The sequence below is a fragment of the Rousettus aegyptiacus genome, unplaced genomic scaffold (genome assembly GCF_014176215.1).
Source record: "Rousettus aegyptiacus isolate mRouAeg1 unplaced genomic scaffold, mRouAeg1.p scaffold_m13_p_4, whole genome shotgun sequence".
Classification (NCBI taxonomy): domain Eukaryota; kingdom Metazoa; phylum Chordata; class Mammalia; order Chiroptera; family Pteropodidae; genus Rousettus; species Rousettus aegyptiacus.
The window spans coordinates 120,080,075-120,096,193 of record NW_023416307.1 but is presented as its reverse complement, the minus strand read 5'-3'; the positions used below and the strand labels follow the sequence as shown (position 1 = coordinate 120,096,193).

At 40.6% G+C, this 16,119-nt stretch overlaps 2 protein-coding genes across 3 annotated transcripts; one reads left to right on the top strand and one right to left on the bottom strand.

The window, feature by feature from the left end:
* Positions 1-2,469: 2,469 nt before the first annotated feature.
* On the bottom strand, positions 2,470-10,481 carry BRK1 (BRICK1 subunit of SCAR/WAVE actin nucleating complex). Its single transcript, XM_016121389.2, has 3 exons — positions 10,313-10,481; positions 3,636-3,718; positions 2,470-3,377 (listed from the first exon to the last, which is right to left on the bottom strand). The coding sequence occupies exons 1-3, from the start codon at positions 10,428-10,430 to the stop codon at positions 3,351-3,353; spliced, it is 228 nt and encodes a 75-aa protein (XP_015976875.1). The 5' UTR covers positions 10,431-10,481; the 3' UTR covers positions 2,470-3,350.
* Positions 10,482-12,592: 2,111 nt separating this feature from the next.
* On the top strand, positions 12,593-16,082 carry FANCD2OS (FANCD2 opposite strand). 2 transcript variants are annotated; one of them, XM_036220002.1, is made up of 2 exons: positions 12,593-12,651; positions 15,085-16,082. In XM_036220002.1, the coding sequence occupies exons 1-2, from the start codon at positions 12,594-12,596 to the stop codon at positions 15,627-15,629; spliced, it is 603 nt and encodes a 200-aa protein (XP_036075895.1). In that variant the 5' UTR covers position 12,593; the 3' UTR covers positions 15,630-16,082. The 2 variants fall into 2 exon arrangements, with proteins under 2 accessions (XP_036075895.1, XP_015976838.1); XM_016121352.2 differs by having other exon boundaries at positions 12,593-12,886.
* Positions 16,083-16,119: the final 37 nt, after the last annotated feature.

The window sequence follows — 16,119 nt, the reverse complement described above, 5'->3', positions numbered from 1 at the left end:
TTATTATCAAGAGATTTGCAATCTATTTATCTACGTATGCCTAATACCTAGCTGGTTCAAACCCTTCTTTAGTTTTCTAATAAATTTGTGAATTAAATCACATTATAGGGTAGAAAACAATTCCAAGTGTAATGAAATAAAGAGGATCCCTTGAAGGCACTTATGGATAGCAGAGAGATTTCTCACTATTTTATTTTCCACCCGTTATAAAATAGGAAACTCCTTCATAGTTATTATTCTTCAGAAATCATTAAGATTTCATGAGGAAAGAAAGAAAAGCATAATGTAGATAATTTCCCTAAATGTCTAACATGGGAAGAAAAAGCATTCAGTCAAATTTTTCATTATGCTGAGGCAACTGAAAACAATTTAGATTCAGAAAATCTGGTATATTTAACCTCTCTGAAACCCAGTCTCCTTATAGTTAAAATCAAAACAACTGTTCAAAATCTTAGTTTTGTTATGATAAAACATTGTTTAAAAAATGAAAACACAATGATTTAGTAAACATAGGTTAAAATGTAAAATATAACTATCATCTTCACTGAGATGAAACGTTAATTCAGGCATAACTCAGAGATATTGCTGGTTCAGTTCCAGACCATCACAATAAAGCAAGTATCACAATAAAGCAAGTTGTAATCTTTTTGCTGGGGGGTCTGGTCTTCAATTTGTAAAAAAAATGCCATCTGTTGATGCACAACAAAACGAGGCATACCTGTAACCACAACTGTAATTGTGTAAATTGAACAAGTGACACATTGAGAACAAAATAAATAGTGATTTAGCATAATACTATTTATGGACTGCAATAACCTGTGAGCAGAGATTTGTATGACCTGAGAGTAAAATCCATTTCTGGAGCCTGACGAAATAAGTTCTTTCAGAAGTGGGGTATAGAAGTACCTCTAACCCAGAGGTAACTACAGGAAGTGCTGGAGTTAAATTTCTTAGGCAAGACCTCCAGAAAATACAGCATACTAGTAATAAACCTTCAGAGAAAGGAAGCTGGAAGAAGTGAAACTAGACAATGTAGACATCAGTGCAGCATTTGCCAGACATTAAAGTAGCTTTAAAAATATCTAATGTGAGTATAATTAAACAGCACTGGACTAGGGATGAGAAAAGTTTTAGAACTGGTTATATAACATTTAGAAAGAGAATGGTTACAGCAGTCTGAATCGGTTATAGACAGACTCAAATCCTATCACCTTCACTTATATCATCTGACTTTAATTTAAGCCTCTCAACTTACTCTAAACCTATTACATGGAAATAAGAATGCCTACTTCTTAGGGATTGAGGATTAATTGAAATAAAGTACATTAACTACTTAACACACATAGCACAATAAATTAGACAATACTAGCTATATGTCTTTGAGTGAGACAAGGCCTCATTTTATAAAGGGGTGATAACACAGGAAAGCACTCTGACACCTTAAAGTGCCAGGTAAGAAGGAGGATGAGTTCACTTGTCTCCAGTATCAAATGTTACCAGTTGCTCTCTTTACAATCACCAACTTATTTAGAAATTACTTTGATATTAACAGATTAATATCTACAAGACCATTAAAAATTTATCAAGCATTTTCACATATAATCTTACTGAAGAGCAGGCTTTTCCTGATTATATAGATTACTATCACTTTTTCCCTATTACAGTCCTTGCAGAGTAGGAACTCAGTATTTGTAGAGCACCAAATAACCTAAAATTTGAACTTCAGAAATACTTCTTTATCCTGGATAAGGGAGATATTATAAATAATGAACTCAAATGACTCTTAATAAAAACTCTACAATGAGCTCAATAAAGTTCAAAAAACAGCACTTACCAAAGTAAAGAATGCCAGTTTTGTCTCCATTGTAAAATCCCATTTTTTAAGTGATGGTACTATTTTAAATGGTCTTCAAATGGTCTATGCAGAAGTTCTCAAAGTATAAAGCAGCTTGAGCTTTACAAGTTAGTTCAATTGGTATTTATTGACTATCTGCCTTCTGCAAGGCACCCAGCTGCACAAGAAAAGGCACTCATACATATTTCAGGATGTAGATACTAAATAGGAGAACTCATAAACCCAGAAGTGAAGTGTAATGTTAGCATGGTAAGATAGGAGGGACTAAGAAAAGGGAGAGGGCAGTACTGTTTGAAAAAGTCCAGTGGAACTTTCTGGAGGTTTGGCATGAGCTACACTTTGGCAAATACAATTTGAATAGAATAGGGGGAAGTTAGTGTGTACAGAACACAGTGACTTCTGTGTGACCGTATAGGTCTTTAGAAGTAGGTTGGCACAAGTTTATAACAAGCTTTGGATGCTAGAATGAAGAGCGTTAGACTAATCCGTTCAAACCATTTGCTTTACAAAAGTAGTAGACATTTAGCTTGTACCTTACAAGACATAGATATAAAACCCTGGATTGCAGTTAAACAGTGTGAATGCTGGTATTTCAATAAACTGTAAGCATCATGCCTGATTCAATGCTGTATTTTTTATTGAAGCACAATGTATCTACATAGTAAGCACTTGGTAAATGTCTGCTGAATGACCAAATGACTTCCAGGATGAATTAGTCACCTCAAAGTCCAAATACGGGGGCTCCAGCTGGAAACCCACCTAGGCTTTGATCAAACAGCTACACCTGAAAGTTTTATGTTAGAGTAATAATCCCACACATCAGATTTCTGTAGAATAGGTGAGCCCCATCTCTAGCTCCTCTCCCCAGCACAATCACAGCAGTCAGATAAAGTTGAGGAGTTTATTAAGGAAATATGAAAGGCAAAGATGCCCCAAGTGACAGAAAAAAAATTCTGAAAATGTCCCTTCAAGCCAAGTGGGGGCCTGGCCTTGACCTCCCCAAAAGAACAGTAAACTGGTGAATTAGCAACATTCTCTGGCAGCCATCTTGCCAGGGCATGAGTGTCTCAGCCGGAACTGTCTCTCCTACTCCCAACAAAGGTGGAGAGGAGACAAAGACTGTTTACAGAATGAATGCAGAGGCAATGAGAGCTGTAAGGAAAGTCTAAGAGAGAAAGAGAGGGTTGGGGAGGACCTTTACAAAGAGTCCCAGGCTTTTGGCTCTGAGAGCCTCAAATACATTGACAAGTAGTTCTACAAAATGTTATTGAAAAGATGAAATGCCTAATGATTTCAAAATTTCCCCTGGACTTTTCCCCACATGCCACATCACACTGCCAGATGTACATGGCAGAGCCCAAAGGCCACATTTTTGAAGAAAGAAAAACAAGAATAAGCCACACTGCTCTTTAAAGAGAGAAGGAGCTGAAGGCTGCTGAGGCCTTTCCCACGTAAACCTCTGTAAAGCAACTTCCAGCAGCAGCCTGGCACAGTTCTAGGTGAGGGTCTCACCCTTTGTCACCTGTTGAAGGAAAATTGACAATTAGATAAATTCAAAAGGATTAGAGGGTCTAAAAAAATGTTATTCTAGATCTTAGGTAGTAGGGAGTGGTAGAAAAGACAGCTTTGAAGTCTCAGATACCTGGTTCAAATCCAGGAAAGGTATTAAACTTCTCTAAGCCTGTTTCTGCTTCCAGGTTTGTTTTAGTGGAAATGTGCATTCTCTCTTGCTCAGCCACTGTTTAGCCTCATAAGGAAGCATCTTGTCCACTATACTCACCCGTGCTTCAATGTACTCTATTCTCCGTTCAAGGGCTGTCAATTTCTCATTTAGTGTTGCGAGTCTTGAACGACAAGACATATCTGGTAAAAGGAGACTGATGTTCAGGATTAATGCCATTCCAGAAACAAACACACACACATACACACACACACACACACACACACACACACACACACACATGCACCCTGAGCTGAAGAAGAGTAATGATGTATCATGCATAAGACAAATAGAAGCGAGTGGGCGAAGCAGGGGAGTGAAGAGGGCAAGGTGAGAAGTATCTTAGCATAGCTGCTTAGAGTAGATCTGTTGAACTTCTTACCAAATGTGGTAGGCAGAGAATAGCAGCCCCCAAAGATGTCCACATCCTAATCCTTGGAACCTGGGAATATGTATCCTACATAACAAAAGGCACTTTGTAGATGTGATTAAGTTTAAGAATCTTAAGATCCTGGATTATCTAGATGGGCCCAACCTAATCAAAAGTTCATAAATGTAGATGAGAAAGGAAGAGGAAAGGCAGAAATAGAGATCTGAAGTATGAGAGGGACTCAACTTGCTACTGTTGGTTTTGAAGATGGAGGAAGAGGGCCATGAGCCAAAGGATGCAAGTGATCTTTAGAAGCTGGGAACGGCTCTCAGCCAACAGCCTACAAGGAAACAGAGATCCTAGTTCTTCAGCTACAAGAAACTAAAGTCTGTGAACAACCCAATGAGCAAGAAACAGATCCTCCCCAAGAGCCTCTAGAAAGGAAGGCACCCTGCTAACATCTTGAGTTCAGGCCAGTGAATTAGTGGTGGATTTCTGATCTATACAATAGTAAATTATGGGGTTTAAGCCACTACATTTGTGGTAATTTGTTATGGCAGCAACAAAAAATACACCAGAGCTGTAGTGATGCCCATTTGCTAATAACCAAACTTAAGAGTTTCAAGACAAGGAAAATGAAAAAAGGAAGAAAATAATCTCATAGGGAGGAAAAGCAGAGGCCAAAAGAAAGCAGCAGAGACCATGGGGAAGTGGGGAGGTGTCAGTGTTCCTGAGCTCATAGAAGCCATATCACTACTGTTAGTCTAGGAGGGCATTTAATGTTTCATCAATACCTGCACAAGCCTTTCAGAAAAAGAAAACTTGAACATCAAATACCTTGTAGAGCTTATATTCCATCTACAAAATTCATTTTCTTCCTCTATTTTTTCCAATCTTTTGCCACCTCACTCAAAATGAAATCTAGATTTCCCCTAAAATACCTTTCACTCTGCAAACTTCTTTAACAGAAACCACTTGACTATTCTTTCTCAAACTATTAATATATAGGAGAAAATGGTTTCTAGGCATGCTAACTTTTTCCTACTTCTTCCAACACTGTTGTTCAGTCATCTCTCAATAATCTTCACATTTTAAGTTTAAAATATCCACTCTCCAAGACACTGTCCTCCTCAATGATTTAACACTTAGCTCAAAACCTTCTTTTTCATCTCTTCCCTGGCTGTTATGCAAAAGTGCTTCAACATCCACTTTGAGACAAATCTTCCTATACCTTGATCTTGCCTCAATTTTTGTCATATCCAAATCTTACTCATCTTGCCTGTTTAAACATTCTCCTTCAAGGTTCAGTTCACATTGGACCTCTGAGAGATCTTTGCCAGATAGATACAATTTTCCCTGTGCTGTATTTACCTAAACATTTATGATTGACTTTCTAATCTGTAAATTACTTATGTACTTGGCCTTGGGTTATCATTTCCCTCTTTGGATAAAGAAAAGATTTAACAAACAAGAGTGTTCACCACTATTACTTGGAAATGCTTTGATAAAGTATTGCATATCTTTGAGAGACTATTAAAACAGCTACTAAAAAAACAGAAGTTCGAATATTATGACATGAAAAAATGTTCATGGGACAAAACTCAATCATATTTATGTATTGTAATTTATAAGTTATTTATCTATATGTCTGTTTCCCCAGTAGAATGAGTTAATCCAAGGTAGATACTGTCTCTTATTAATCTTTATAACCTTAGCATCTTGCCTTGGCGCATAGGTGTTTATTGAAAACCTGATGGATTCTGGTCTATTAGTGGAACAAAAGATTGACTCTAGTATGACTCTACTAATTTTACAAGTGGGGAAATGTAAGCTTAGATAAGTTGAGGGCCCATCATGGGTCACTGATAAAACAAAATAGCAGCAGAGTTGAGTTCAAAGCCTAGTTCTGTCATTACCCAGTATGATACTCCTTCCCACCACACTGTCTCACTGCACACTGCTACCATCCTTCTGAGTCTCTGGGGCTGTAATCTATTCCCCACATCTCTTAAAATTTGCTTACAATTCTATTCTTCCACTTTCTAGTCCTTTTTGTTGTTGTTGTTTCCATATTAGATCCTTTCTCACTCATCTATCTTCACTGCTATTCGTCAATATTCTTTTTTAAAATAGCTTTATTGATATATAATTATATACCATCAAGTTCACCTGCTTGAAATATATAATTCAATGGTTTATAGAATATTTAGAGCTGTGCAGCCATCACCGTAATCTAATTTTAGAACATTTTCATAATCCCTAAAAGAAACCTCTACCAATTGGTAACCATTCTCCATTCTGCCTCCCCTCAGCTCCTGGCAACCACTAATCTTTCTGTCTCTATGGATTTGCCTATTCTGGACACTCTTCATTCTTTTTAATGTTTTTTTTTTTTTAATCTAGTAGTACTGCTTCTTCTAATTCCCAGGTCTTGCTTGAGTAGAAGCACCTTAGCATCCTCCTTTTCCTGGATACACTGCTAAGACTGTCCAACAGGACCAAATCTCTTTCAGTCTGGTTTTTGGAAGCTCAAAGGCACATCATGTATGCTATTCAGTAGCAACATGAATGTTACCACTGACAACCTGTCATTTCCCATAAAAAGACAAAATTATCCAGAAGGGCGGGGTGCTAAAAGGGGCTCCTTCATGGATGGCTGTCCTGTTCTGGCTCCGTCAATCTGGTCATTAATCAGAATCTAAAAACATGATGCTACTGGCTCACATGGATAAAGCACTGTTGAGAAATATGAAATGTTGAACATCAGACACTTTGGTTATAATGGTTCAAACAAAACACTGGGAAAACATTCAGCAGCTGGACAAATCTAAAACCAGAGTGCATTTATGTGTACATTATCACCAGACTTTAACTGAAAATGCCAGTTGTTCTCATCAGGGTGCTTGACAGTGTGTACAGTAGTAGTCCCCCCCTTATCAGGAGGGGGTGAGTCCCAAGACTCGCCCCCTGTGAATGCTTGAAACCACAGATAGTACCGAACTTTATATACACTATGTTTTTTCCTATACATATATACCTATGGTAAAGTTGAATTTATAAATTAGGCATAGTAAGAGATCAACAATAAAATAATTATAATATACTGTAATGAAAGGTATGTGAATGTGGTCTCTCTCAATATACACTGTACTATACTCACCCTTCTTGTGATAATGTGAGATGATAAAACACCCATGTGATGAGATGAAGTGAGGTGAATGACATAGGCACTGTGATGTAGCATTAGGCTACTAGTGACCTTCTGACAATATGTTACAAGCACTTTAAGGCTTCTCTTTGGCATATTGGAATTGCCAGCATCACTACTCTTGTGCTTTGGGGCCATTATTAAGTAAAATAAGGATTATTTGAACACAAGCAATGCAACACTGCAGCAGTGGATCTGGTTACTAAGTGACTAACAGCACGTATTTTATAAAGTGTGGATATGCTGGAAAAGGAATGATTCATGTTCTGGGCGAGATGGAGTAGGATGGCAAGAGATTTCACCACACTGCTCAGAATGACACATAATTTAAAACATATAAACTGTTTATTTCTAGAATATTCCATTTAATATTTTCAAACCACAGTTGACCATGAGTAACTGAAACTGTAGAAAGCAAACTAGCAGACAAGGAGGGACAAATGTATACATTATCACTGCTGACAAAGGCCAGTTACCAGACATCCTTCTCTGAACTCTGAACTGCGTATAGTCTTAGCCTACAAAAATCAAAACTATCTTTCTCTTGAATTGTTTTTGCAGGAAAGTCTTATTTCTCCAACAAAATTCTAAATGTCTTACGAGTGGCTACTATGTCCATTTATTTTTATTTATTCCTTTCTCATAGCATCTGATACACAGCGAATCACAACAGGCATTCTGTATTTGTTGGCTAAGTATAAAAATGGAGATTTAAAAATCGTCACGTTCTCTATTTTTCATTATACTTCTCTGCACATATTAGCTGTAGGATCAGAAAAATGGTATAAAAATAGAAAAGCTATCATCTGTGACAAGCTTTTTATTAACTTTATCAATACTATTCTGTACTACACAAAGTACAGAATAGGCCTAGTATTAGGATTTATTACTGCATTATGATCTGTGGGTCTTCAGGCTCAGGTGGTCTTCCAACGTTTAAAGAGAAAACCACAAAGAGATCAAAACTCTACTCTCACCAGCTGGAATCAAAGGAAAAAGCTGATCAGAAAGTCATTAGATATCTTGGAAAAACAGTTCCCTCTCCAAAGCATATGGCCTACAGAGTCTCTGGGGTCAGGGTGAGAATTCTAGCATAACTGCCATTTTCAGAGAGCTCCAGATGCCTTCTCGAAGTAAACTCCCATCAATTTAGTGTTCAGAAATGAAGATATTACATTACCAAATCCAAACTTAGGGGGCCGAGATACTAGATTACTTTTAATAATAAAAAATAGCCCCAGTTTGACTTGTTATTTTAGATACTTTATTGATTGAACCGACATTCTTAATACTTTGCTTGGCTATTCTGTGTGTACATATCAGATATTAACTTCTACCAGATAAAGTCTATTAATTCTGCTTTATCAAGTTAAAACTCTCCATGTCAGTGATTTTTTTCCAACGATTTTCCACTGCCTCTCCAGAATAAGCCAAAACTGTGACCTTGTTACCACAGCATCTTTCCACTAGTGTGCAATATTTTGGTTCCTCTTATATAGCCCTTCCTCTGAGGGAATGTTATGAGTAAAGAATGTTGTGAGGAATCTCCAATAACAGTTCACCTTGCCAAGAAAGCAGGAGAAACCAATTGTGAGAACTAACATTGAAAGAGTTTGCGTAGAACTTTTTTTAAAAAGCCTCTGAGGAAATCCAGACTGAGTAGCAGGGTGAATAGGTCAGTATTTTGCAAATGTTTTCAGTTCATTAAAATCAATTAGTCTAGCCTCTTTGATTCTCAGTCTACTGTCTCCAAACTTGCTTATCTTTTTCACTAACCCATTATCCTTCACTCAGTCCTCAAAAAATTTCACGATACTTGAGATCTGAGTTCTTGATACCATTTTCTACTACAACCGTTATAGCAAGTTATGTGTGTGAATGTTTTATTGACATATATATTTATACTGTTCTCTTCTCTCAATACTACCTCCACCCTCCATTCCCTGGTGAGTAAAGGAAATCCACCATACTAAGACACATCAAGATTATAGTCCTATACATCTTGTATGTAAGTATATTAATACAAAAACAATGTTTTGCTTTGTTCTGAAGTTATTTTGTCTTCAAGACAGAAATTCTTCGAGTGCAGGAAATGGTTCTTATTGTGTCCCCCACCGTGCCTTAGAGAATTGTGCACTGAGATCTAGTTTCTCTTGCTGATGCTTTTTGACAGAATTCATGTTCCATCTTTAGAATTCATCAGTCCTCCAGTCAGAAAATAATACATTTAAAAAACCTTTTTACACATCATTTCCCCTACTTAATCTTAATTGCTTAATGTTGCTGAATTAGTGGAACAGTGGCACATGAGTTGAAAAAAGATGACTAGATGTTATCCTTACACCTTGTGATTACGTAAGAAAGTCTATCCAGTGCTCAGTTCTCCTAAAGAAACACTTGGAGAACATGAGGTGGGAGCCTCTGTTACAGGCTTGCTATCGAGAAAGATATCTGGGAACAATGCGGAAAGAATTTAAGACTGTCATGAGCAGGCCATGCCTAGGAAAGATTTTGGTAGAAGCAGACAGAACACCTACGGTCTGATGGATACGAACAATACTGAGATTTCCAAGATCTGGATCTTACCTCTGTCTGACCTTATCGCCTACTACTCTCATCATAGCAAAACGGAAGACAGGAAGGGATGAGCAGGAAAGCGGTGAAGGGGGGACTAAAAAGCATGGCGCTGTTGGGTTTCGACTCGATTCTGATGGAGATAGGGTCCACTCAAGAGTCTTTAAACAGGGCAGCAACACCGCCCAGTTTAAAGATGCGTCTGGAAGGCGAGCTCTGAATGCAAAGCAGGAAAACTGGAAGGGAAGCTGAGCACAAAGGAAGCAAGGAGAACATCGAAGAGATGCAAAACAACAGAGGGTGGACGGAGCTGCCTGACGTGTCTGGAAAAAAGAACTTGTTAATGGATCCGGGGTGATGGCAATGAGGCCGTAAAGCTCAGCCGGGAGCAGGACAACCTTACAAGGACTACCTAGTGCAGCCTGAGGGTCAAGGAAGGAGGAAGAAGGTGGGGCCTGAAGAGGAAACGAAAAGCGGCAGGAAACGAGGGCTCCCAGAGAGAGTCCCTCCGAAGTCTCTCGGCGCCCCCTCCAAGCTGCCTCAAAATCCTCCCTCCATCCCGCCTCCCCCTGCTCGCCCTCTGACCGAACGAGTTGAGAAAGTCCGCGATCTTCTTGATGCTACTGGTGATGACCTCAATGTACTCCCGGTTCGCCCAGTCCTGGTGAATCTCCCGCTGCACCGGGTCCTCTTGCCCAGCCATGGCTGCCGCCTAAGGAAAAGCGACTGCGCAGGCGCCCCGACTCCCCAGGCCGCCCGTGCGCCTGCGCCGCCAGTTCACGCCCATCTTTCGGCACCCACGAATCGACCGGCATACTGTTGCGCCGGCGCGACGTGTCAAGCCCGCTCCTGAGTTTTACTCTGCCTCCACGCCGCTGAAAACAGTTGTCTCAACTCTGGCGGGGAGGATAGAGTGTGCACGCACCAAGAGTCCGACCCATCACAAACCGGGTCACTGGCAGTTAGGGTCGTTAGGGAACGCTTGGGGCCTCATCATCCCTTCTCTTAGCTGCGCCTAACATAGGTTGCTGTCTGTGTCAGCAATAAGTTGGGCATAGCAGATTAAACCACATTAAATACTGGTCATTTAAAAAAATGTCTTTCAACAACACAGCGTGATGTTCCACTTTGCATTTACCAAATAAACAAAATGTTATTTTTTGAACGGTAATGCCCAGTGATGGAGAGACTGAAAGGAAATTAATAGGCTCACAAATAGCTGGTCACACTGTAAACCGGCATAAACCCTTCAGAAAGAAATTTGTAAATTCAAAGTAAGAGCTGTAAAAATTTTCAAACTTTTTGACCTGACCATTAAGAAAATAATTGAAAAAGAGAAAGGAAAAAAAAAAAAAAACACTAAGCACTAAGGTGCTCTTTGTTAGCATTATCTATTAAAAAAACAAAAACAACTAAATCTCCACAGTTGGGGAATGGGTAAACAGTGGTACAGGCACTTACTGGCAATGGAATGCAGTCATTTAAATACTAATTATAAAGACTATGGCAACATTACACACATGATAAATTGAAGGGAAAAACGAAATATAAATTTTTATTCAATTACAATTATGCAAAAATTATGACAGCTTAAGTACAAGAAGGATATACCAAAAATGTTAACATACGGTTTTTAAGGTAGTGGAATTATAATTTTATTTTGTTTAAGGAAATACTTACAATCTGACTTCAGCAGTAAATTAAAAAATGTGCTTGAACAGTCATTATTTCTAGCAGTAGTTGAGGAAAAACCATTACTAACAATCCTTTACTAAGATTTTACAAGCTATAAAACTGCTTTTAGAGGACTCTCATAAACACTGTGGGGGGAAGTCAGGAATTTTACCAATGAAAAAACTAAAGTTCAGTGTCACACGGTCAATTAAGTGGTGAACCCTCACCAGCTGATTCCAGACACCAGATATCTGAAAACAGATTAAAGTCTATCTGAGCTCTCCTATGTATTCATATAAATGGTTTCTAAAATAATAAATATAGACCCTAAGTATAGAATTCCAGACATGCAGAAGGCTTCTCTCTTCCATTGAGACCCTGCTTCTCAAGTGAAGTCTTCACTGTTGAAGTCAGCATTTTGCGTGCATGTCACAGAGAAGTCAGATGTGCAGGGCATCTCAGTTTTAAATCATAAATCTACCAGAGGAGACACTTCACCCTTGAACATTGGTTTCTGCATGAGTAATACAGGAATTACACCATGGATGAGTTAGGATTGTTGGGAGAGAGAATTATGTGAGAAAAGATAAATAAAACACTAAGCAGTGCCTGCCTCTTCGCAAAGCACGCACCCATGATCAGTTTACATTTCTTTTTATGCAGAAAGCAGAAAATTAAATACACATGTCAGTTAGAAAGTCAAGGGAAGACATGTATCTTTTTTCTTGCTCAATAGGTGTGCATTTATAAATTCTATCTCCTTGCACTGAGATCATTCCAATGAAGCAACAAAAGCCTTCAGAACTCTGGGTTACTAAGCCCGAATATCCACTGAGCAGGGTTTAATGAGGACTTTTAACACTAACTATAGGTCCCGGAACTTTTATGCGAGTTCTCTGGTACACAGACGTGGCAAGATGAGTAGGAGGCAGCGAGGAAGGGAGAGGACGAATTTGAACCCGCACTCCTGAACACTGAGTTCTGGACCTGGCGTTCCGGGGTGCTGAAGGGGTGGTGGTGGTTGGGGTGTGTGTGGGGGGGTGGGGTGGGGAGGAAGACCAGACCTGAAGCTCCCTGGCGGGGCGCCTCGAGCCTCCCACCTCCCGCCTGGGCTCGGTCTACCCCGCCCCCCCACTGTCTCCTTCCCGGTCCTGGGTCACAAAGGCGGTTGCCAGGCGCCGGTGGAGAAAAGATGCGGCCCAGGAACAGCAGCAGCCACTCTGGAGCGTGCGGCCGGCGGAGTTCAGCAGGTGAGCGCCCAGCCCGGATGGTAGGTCCGGGCCTGGGCTCCCACCGCCACCTCCGCCTGGGCTAGAGCCGTCTGAGCCCCAGCTCCTGGTTAGGGACCCTGAGGGGAAAGCGCCTTCTACCAGCTGGGGGCTGGGAGCGGAAGGTCCCCTCAATCCAGGCAGCTCCAGTCCCTCATCGCAGTTCACAGTTCACGAGGACCTCAGCTGACTTTGACGCTGCCTTCCCCTTTCCCAGGTGGGGACATGGCGGGGGAGGGACTCGGTTTCATGGAGCGGTATGAAAGAGAAGCCTTTTTGACCAGGAGAAAGCGTTCCCTGTCTAGGAGCTATTAGAGAAGCTTGAATAGACTTTTCTAGGTTCAGCCCCTCTTGGAGTGGATGATGGTGACCTCCCTGGTGGTGGGAGTGGGGGTGAACCATCTTTATGTAAATCTCTGTGTGTAAGTGGTGGAAAGACCTGGGATCAGAAGCCCTTCTCATATGTTATTGGTTCTGTAGAGCTTAGGCTGGACATCTGACAAAGTCTTTTTACCTCTGGTCCCATTTGCTCTTAGGAAGTGAGTTAGGAAAAGGATGCTAGAATGGAATACTTTTTTTGTCATACTCTCATCTTCCACCCCACCTTGCCATTGTGATGTACCAGAGCAGCCCTGCCCTTGGATTGATGCTCTTAGGATCATGATGTCAAACATCAGAAGACTTTCATAGGCTGTTTGGAATAGATAACTATCCCTTGAATGTCATTTTCTCATCCTAAGGTAGCCCAGATATTTGAACATAGTATGCAAAAGGGCCTGCATAGGTCGGGAGAAACACACTAGTTGAAGGAAATCAACAAATCTCCTTTATACTGATCATTATCAGGGGGCAGGTATTCTAGTTTGAAATGTCACCAACAATCCTTTTTAAATGTGAACTTTACTGTCTCATAAATTATGGTGGTGTCAACTTTTCACAGCATTATTGGGCAATTACTGGATGGGATGGCATCGGATCTGCTGTTACCTTTTGTGGGAGAAGAGGAGCAGAGAAATATATCTGGGTTGGAAAGAAAATGGTTCTGCTATGTCCCTTAAACAGGGGTTCCCCACCTCACCCCACCCCATCCCCACCCCACCATGGACCAGTACTGGTCCATGGCCTGTTAGGAACTGAGCTGCACAGCAGGAGGTGAGTGGCCGGCAAGCTAGCTCTCAAGTCAGCGAGTGAAGCTTCATCTGTATTTGCAGCTGCTCCCTAGCACTAGCATCACTGCCTCAGCTCCACCTCAGATCATCAGGCAGGAGATTGTCATAGGAGCACCAGTCCCTGGTGCCAAAAAGGTTGGGAACTGCTGCCTTAATAGGTACATGCTCAAAAAAATGTTAAATGTTAAAAATGTGAGCTTTGCCTGAATTGAGGAAAACCCTTTATATACTGGCAATTTGAAGGCAGAATGGTGAAAAATCTAAAAATTCTACTGGCATACATTTTGAGTTAGCAGACATCCTCCCAGCTCTTTCATCTTCAAAGGGGAAAAAAATCAAGTTCTTAACCAGTGTGTCTCCCATAGATTAAGACAAAACAAAAAACAGAGCTAGAAGAACCAGAAAAATCTTTAGAAATTTTTAGACTGGCCTTTGGAAATGTTTTTCCTTCCAGCCTGGTAAATTCCTCTGAGGTGGTACATACGTAGCTCAGGGCTCTGAGAGAGAGAGACAAACTTGCATCAGAAAATAGAGTTTTTAGGGCCAAGACGAGACCGTCTCCATAATTAAGAATTGTGAAAGCTGAAGTTCCTTAAAAGGAACAGCATAAAAAATTCTCAAACTGTAAGAATCCCCAGAGGCTTTGTTTAAACACAGATTGTAGGGCCTTACCCCCATTTCTGATTTTATAGGTCTGATATGGGGCCCAGGAATTTGCATTTCTCCCATATTATCAGATGATGCTGAAGGTATTAGTCCTGGGATCATACTTTGAGAACTACTGGTGGAAAGTATATGAGATTCGGAGTCTCAAATATTTCATAAAATGTGGACTTTCCGAGCTTCTAACCACAAATCACAAAGTGCCAGCAGCTTCTACAATCTCAGAGATGTAGATTGTCTTTAGCAGTTAGCAACATACCCTGGGTCCTAATGATAAATGGGGATACTTCATTTAGAACAAATCTATTTCCTCATTGTTAAATAGGTTAAAACCTATGTTCAGAGGCTTGTGACGAGGGTTAATAAAGTTTTAGTACACACAGCACTTGCCATATTCAGTATTTGTTACCATCTCCTACTGTTCTTTACTGAATTCTAGTGCTCTATAACCTCTATTGGAATTTGTTCATGGGAGCTATAGAGTTAAGTTAAAGTCAATAATAAGACAGATGTGAATTTGAATGGTGATACCCTCACCAAAACCATGCTAAGGAAATTCCATGTTCTGATTCCACTCTTTTAGGACTGTCAATGGCAGGATACCAGCTCTGGTCACCATGGACCCCACTGGATGAGAGCTTCCAATGGCTACGGCACACAACACGTACACCTTCTTCCAAGCACCCCTTTAGGGCTTCCCCCTGCTTTCCACACACCCCTTCTGACCTTGAAGTGCAGCTGTGCTTTCAAGAGGTCACTCTAGTTCTAGACAGCCCATTCTTGGAAACTGGGATGAGTCCCAAGTTACCCTGCCACACATCAGAGCTCCGAACCATGAACAACAAGAAAGGGCTGGTCAGGAAGCCCCAGCCTGTCCGCCTCAGTGGAGTGGATTCCGTCTTTGGCAGGGTCATCACAGCTCAGCCACCAAAGTGGACTGGGACCTTCAGAGTTTCAGATAAGTCAGCCTTTTGCAAAATCATCAGCCGGGAGCACCAGTGGCCCACTGGACTTAAGGAACCTCAGATTCAGATGACAGTGACCATGTGCAAGCAGATGCTGCGCTCTATCCTCTTGCTGTATGCAACATACAAAAAGTGTACCTTTGCCTTGCAACACTCCAAGTAAAGGGTCCCCATCTGTTTCCTGTTCTTCATACCATGCCCTTTGCTATGTGCCTGAAGCTTACAGAAAACTGTTGTAAAGGAAATTTGCTTTTCTGTGAAGCAGAGACAATTCAGGAGCCCCTTTCCTTCCTTCCCCTCCAAAAAGGGGTCAGTGACAGAGCAAGGGAGAACATTTCCATTGTACAATTGGACAACCACTTGAAAGAGAGTCAAACTAGCATTGACATGTACATGTGATAAAGAACCATTAAACAACCCATATAAATCAATGAGCCCAGTGTGAACTCAAACATCTAAGATCACAATGAACTGAGGAAACAAAGGCATGTCAAAGGAAATATGGATTTCTATATACAAGAGGTTGAAGGGATCTAACATCTATGTGTGGGTCAAGGATTAATTTTAAAAACAAAAAACAACCTCCCCCACCAAAACAACCACCAAAAAAAAAAAAGACAAGAACCTAACTAGCCACACCCTAATACACTAGA